This window comes from Ustilaginoidea virens, chromosome 5 (assembly GCF_000687475.1).
Source record: "Ustilaginoidea virens chromosome 5, complete sequence".
NCBI lineage: Eukaryota > Fungi > Ascomycota > Sordariomycetes > Hypocreales > Clavicipitaceae > Ustilaginoidea > Ustilaginoidea virens.
The window spans coordinates 166,549-172,359 of NC_057320.1; the positions used below are offsets into that span (position 1 = coordinate 166,549).

The following is a 5,811-nucleotide window of genomic DNA, read 5'->3' on the forward strand; positions in this document are numbered from 1 at the left end:
TGTGGTGTCGCCGCCACGGGGGGCCGGCGAAGTTGATTGGATGTCCCGAATTTGCGGGCTGGAATTCTGTCAACTGATTTCTGCTGGACGTGGTCGGTCTGCTTTCGGCGGGTGCCATGCGCTGAACGGGGGGCCTGGGTCTCCCCCCCTTCCCCCCCGGCCCCCTTGCCGCACGCAGCGGCGATGGGCGTGCAGGGTGCTGGATGTCAATGCCGACGAACCAGACTGGACCTCCTCCCGATGCCAGCGCCGAGCTGGCATGGCAAGCGGCAGGCAGCCTCGCGTCTGTTTCTTTGGTCAAAATCCCGTGTCTGCCGGGGGGGGGGGGGAAATCTGGTTTTTGCCAAGAGAATATTTCGCGCGAATGAACGTGGCATGACAATGACTTGCATAGCCCTAGCCTGGGGCACGGGGGCGCGGGCCACAGCAGGTGAACGAGCCCGGATGAACCAATGAAGGGGGGGGGGGACATGTTTCTTCCGAACAGAGGGCACTTACGTACCTCATATAGCAAAGGGATGGGGGGGAGGGGCCGGGGGAGCGCGCCGCTCGCTGCTCGCTGGGCTGCCGCGTTGCCGCCGGGCTTGAGGGCCTGCCAGTGTCGACGTTGCGGCGCGGTGCGGTGCGGTGCGGTGCCGTTGCAGCGGGCTGCGCTGCGCTGCGCTGCGAAAAAAAAAAAAAAAAAAAAAAAAAAAAAGAAAAGAAAAGGCCCCGAGGCAGCTTCCAGCGCCCCCCCCCCCCCCCCCCCCCCCCGTTGTCGCTGTGACGGGGGCGTCTGGCCCCTCTGACTCGGACCGCCAAAAAGCCAAACGGCGCGCTCCGTAACGGAGAGGAGGGGAGGGGGGGGGGGGGGCTGGGGACCTTTGGGTGTGGGCGGCGCATGGCCGCTGGGGGTCGACTGCGACGGACGAGCTTGCCGGGGCTTTGCCAGCATCACCACGCTGGAACCAGAGGCCCAAGTTTTGCGCGCGATTGACTCGAGGCACATGCCGCGTGTCAGAATAGCGCAGGCCCAGCAGCCCCGTAAGCCCACTGGAAGCCCAAGGCCCCCAGACCAGACCCCCTCCTCTTACGCCTGGGCCATGGGTCACTGTGCAGTCCTGCCCGCACTTGATGGCACGCACGCACGCACGCCAAAAGGAGAAGTGGGGGTGGGAGGGGGTGGGGGAGGGAGTGGGCTTAGCAGCGACGAGGTGGCCTATGTGAATGGGAAAAGAGCCTCAACCACAGAACAGACAGGGTGCGCGGCGGTGGGCGGGGCAGCCCCAAGTTCCCAACTGCTCGTGCTGCTTTTCCCATGTTCCTTACGTCCTGTGTCCGTTCCTTTGGGGGTTGGAAAGGCCGTACCTGCGTGATTGGTTTTCGCGGCATCAATCAGGCACGGCTCTGTGCCCTTTTTCTTCCATGCCTTTTTCTTCCATGCCTTTTTCTCTTCTTCTTTTTTTTATCAATACGTGTTGCTTGCTCCGTGCATGCGCCTGGATGGGCAGATGGGCAAGTCAAGTCGGCCCGCTAGCTGCCGCCTTTTTTTCGTTTTTTTCTTTCCTTCGCTCGAGCCGTTCTGCTGCCCCGTCTGCTGCCCCGTCTGCTGCCCCGTCTGCTGCGGAGGGGCGCCTGGACAAAGGTTGCATTCGTCATCAGGCCCCCGGCCGGCATTCCCACGGCTGCGCGCATTCCGCATGGCCCAGGAGAAAGCCAAAATGCCCGTCGTCGTCGTCGTCGTCGTCGTCGTCGTCTACACTTCATGTTCATGTCCTGCTGCTTTTGCTGCTGCTGGCGCTTTCTTTTTCCTTCCCATCTGGCTGACGAACCGAGCCAGGCCGGGTACCTTGCCCCTCCCCCCCCTGCTCCCCCCCACACACACCCACGCACACCCACACACACACCGCCGCGGGTGGGTGTGGCCCTAAGTAAACTCGACCTGAGGTGGGTTCTTCCTGGCGGCCCCGTTTGGCGTTTGGTGTGCCAAATTACAGAGATACCCGAAAAAAAAAAGAAAAAAAAAGAAAGTGGTGCGCAGCTGCCTTGCTGCACGCACGCCCCTCCGTCCGCGCAACCAAGTACGTAAAGACCTGGCATTTGTCACTTCCCCTTCGGCCTGGGCTTTGGTGTTGTTTCTCTGCTTGCGATCAAAAGTCTGGCTCCGTTTTTTTTTTTTTTGGCCCTTGGGAGGGAGGGAAGGAGGGTGTGGGGTGAGAAGGTGGGGGTGCGAAAGAGAGGGGGGGGGGGGGAGTTTAATTCCTTGGGCTTGTGTCCTGGGCTTCGTTAACCTATTTCCGAGCCTTTTTTTCCTACTTTAATTTCTACACACCTCACTTTCGCCTTCTTTCTCTCGTGCGTTCTTCCCTTGTCTATTCCCAACTTGTCCTGCCCTGGCGTGCTGGTATCCTTGCCGCCTCTCTTTTTTCCTGTGCCTTGTGCGTTCACCTTACCTAACCCCCTCCTTCGGTCCGCCTACTTCCGCCTACTTGACCCTGCTGGTTGCTGCCTCGCACCTGGACTTCATGTTCCACGCCGCGCTTCGCCGCACCAGAAACCCCAACTTGCCCTCCTCCACCTTCAGCATCTGCCTTGACAGTCGTTGTTGTCCCAGCTGCTTCGCCGCAGGTTGTCCCCCAGAGAGAGAGAGAGAGAGAGAGAGAGAGAGAGCTAGAAGGAGCACGCCGCCTCTCTCTTCCACCAGCGCAGTCGTACTAACCCGGTCTTTGCCAGGACCAGGCGCGTCCTGCTCTGCTCTGGTGCCTGTACGACATCACTTTCTGTGCAGACTCGCCGGCATTTCCGACCTGGCCTGCCAAGGGGCTTTCTCGAATTGCCAATTTTGCCCGTGGCGTCTCGGCAGCAACCCTCTGGGAATCAAAATTCGTCTCTCGGTCCTCTGTCAACTGTGCGCAGAGATCTTGCCAAAGCGCATCCACCCCCCTCCAATATCTCACATCTGCAATATCTGACATTTGACTTTGTTTCCTGCGCTGCAAAGGCTACTTGCATCGCTCCTCCGGCATTTCCCCGTCAGATCGATATCTGCGGAGACTGCGGGCTCGAATTTACTCGTCCAGCTTGCCACCTGCTTACGCCGTGCTGCCTCCCAAGAGCGGGCTAGGGGGAGGGAATAGAAACAAGGACGAAAAGAAGAAAAGATCAGCCGAATACCAGAAAAAAAGTGACAAAAAAGAATCACTCGAACCGTCGGCAGATAACTCTCGGTGATTCAACTGGCAAATCTGGCGCAACTGGTAAACCTATCATCCTCCAAAACCACCACAGCTATAAAGTGGCGACACATCCGTATCCATTCATCTCAAAAAGACAGACGGTTCGGCACTTGTCCCCTTTGCGGTTGGTCTTCTGCCTTGACAGAGACCGCGTCCGAGCCTTGCCCTTGGACGGCATAGTATGGCAGACGAGCTTTATCGTCAGGATCATCCTCAGCGCAACCTTCCCGAGGATCACTCAGCTCGCCCTTACCCCCCCCCCACAGCAGACGACCAGCACCGCTCAGCGTCGGAATCATCAAAAGTCAGCAGCATGGCTACCTCTGTCACTCTTCCTTCCATCCACGATGCCCGAGCTGGCGGCTACGCGCCCCATGCGAATCCCACCGGTGGTCGCACTTTCGGACATCACCACCCTCGTTTTGCTTCTCCCAACCCCACGAATGGGTTTCCGCCACCACCTGGCGGGCAACAACCTCCGTCAGCCTACCTACCACCAATGCAGTCGCCGTCAGATCCGCGAGGTGCCGTGTACCCTGCCCAGGACCACCGAGGCTCCTACTTTGAGGACCGAAGAGCCCCCCCGGCTCTCCAGGAGGCTGGGTATGGCCAGGACACTTTCTTCTATCGAGGACCTTCTGGCGGACAGCCTACCAATGGCTTTACACGACCCCATGCTGGCGCGTACGCGTCCGAGTACGCTCAAACAGGAAACGCGCCATCTGCACTGTCCCAAGCTGCTCCCCGGCAGCGTACTTCCATCGCCTGCAGATATTGCAGGAAGCGCAAGGTTTGTCCCCCCAGTTTTTTTCCTTCTCTTGCCGTTTACCCCTTGCAAGGAACAAAATATTGTCCCGAGCATCTCTTTCTTTGACAGATGGCTTCTCGGGATAACAAGACACGAGATTCTTGTACCAGGACTGACCACGTGCCATAGATTCGATGCAGTGGGTACCAGAGTGCCCCTGGAGGCAAATGCCAAAATTGCGCTCGCATGAATCAAGAATGCATCTTTCAACCTGTCTCTTCTTCGAGTTCAACGGCCTTTATTCCCGTCTCCGCAGTTCCTGGTGGCGTACCCCCCGGCACGCAACTTTTCGGAGCTTACGGTCAGCCTTTGGCACCCAACTCTGTTCAAGCTTCCCATCACTATTCACAAGGAGCCGGTCCTCCACCTCCCATCTCAGCAGCCGGTCCAAACTACTATCAGCCGATGCAGTCTCCGACCGAGCCGTACTCTCCTTATGCAGGAGAGGCTAGAGCAGCAGATGATCAGGTAGCAGGAAGACGCCGCCGCCGAACGCCCGAAGAGCAGGAGGAGGGTTACCGCCTCCCTCCTCCACGAAACGCCATGCCGGATGATGATCCGCGCCGGAGATCCCCTGCAGAGGCTTCCAACAACGGTAGTCCGGCCACGGTTACGCATCACCTTCCTTTCCACGGCGCTGGTTCGAGACACAGCCCACGAAATTCATCCTTGGTCCAGCTACCCACAACGAGCGCGAGTCAGGTCCCAGCAGCAGTGGGGGGCCGGTCCCCCATGGGGCAGAACGGTTCCAGCGGGACCTCGACCCCGTCCCAAGTCCAGAGACCCGGTCCAGGGGGGACATCGGTGATGAGCTTGAGCAATCTTGTTGACAAGTCGGACATAGACAAGGGCATGATTGATCGACTCAACAGACCTAGAGACGTCAAGGGATCGCCTCCGAGGGGTTCACGTTGACAATCTCGCCGCTGACGTGACGAGACCGAATTTTCCAAAAGAGAACACCAGAGACAGCCAATGGCGTCAGATGCAAGCGGGGGGTGGAAGGGGAGAATCTTGACGCTGCTGGGCATTTTATACCGCTCTAGACTCTCGTTTGACCACCCCGATTCCACCAGCCTTTTTTCCCCCGCCTCTGCCGTCAGCCATACGAGGGGGGGAATTTCCCCGCCCATCACCTTGACACTGCCGGACAGTCGATCAACTCGTGCGCATCCTTTTTTTGGAGGTGGAATTTGAGCGACCCTTTGAAATTCCTGCCTCCTGTTGACAGAATCCCCATTTCGGACCAGCATGACGTTCAGGAGGGTTTGCTCTTGTGCGTGGCAACAGGAGACGGAAACTTGGAAACAACAACGGATTGGTTTGGCAACATGCTGCCCTCGGCCTGGGTAGCGCGAATATGTATGCCGCTTCAAGTCGCCCTGGCCCGTTTCTCTCTCGCCGTCATCATCCTCTGCCGTGTGGTTCCCTTTCGAATGGCCCTGCCCGCGCTAGCGTGCTATTTCAGCTTCATCCGCGCCTTGATGGGAGGAATGGAAGGCCGTTGGCAACTGGTGGCCGAGGCTCTGGTTCCTGGGGCGGGGCTCTTGAGGGGTGGGTTTGTCCGCGTGAATTGTAATGGCCAGGTTCACGTTGAGCTTGTTCGCGTTCGGTTCGGTTCGGTTCGGTCCAGTGCGGTTCGGTTCTATTCTATTTCTTATACTCGGCCACGTTAATCGACGTTGGCTCGTGCACCACCAGTTGTTTGCCATTGCTGCTACGAAGACGGATTGCCTCACGGCGCCAACATTTTGGTTTTTATGACACGATTCTTTTCCCGGCCATGTT

General features: G+C 58.4%; 1 protein-coding gene across 1 annotated transcript; it reads left to right on the top strand.

Annotated features, from left to right (window-relative positions):
- Positions 1 to 3,396: 3,396 nt before the first annotated feature.
- UV8b_06067 (uncharacterized protein) lies at positions 3,397 to 4,938 on the top strand (the record flags this gene model as incomplete). The annotated part of the gene is made up of 2 exons (XM_043143564.1): positions 3,397 to 4,005; positions 4,153 to 4,938. The coding sequence occupies 2 exons, from the start codon at positions 3,397 to 3,399 to the stop codon at positions 4,936 to 4,938; spliced, it is 1,395 nt and encodes a 464-aa protein (XP_042999499.1).
- Positions 4,939 to 5,811: the final 873 nt, after the last annotated feature.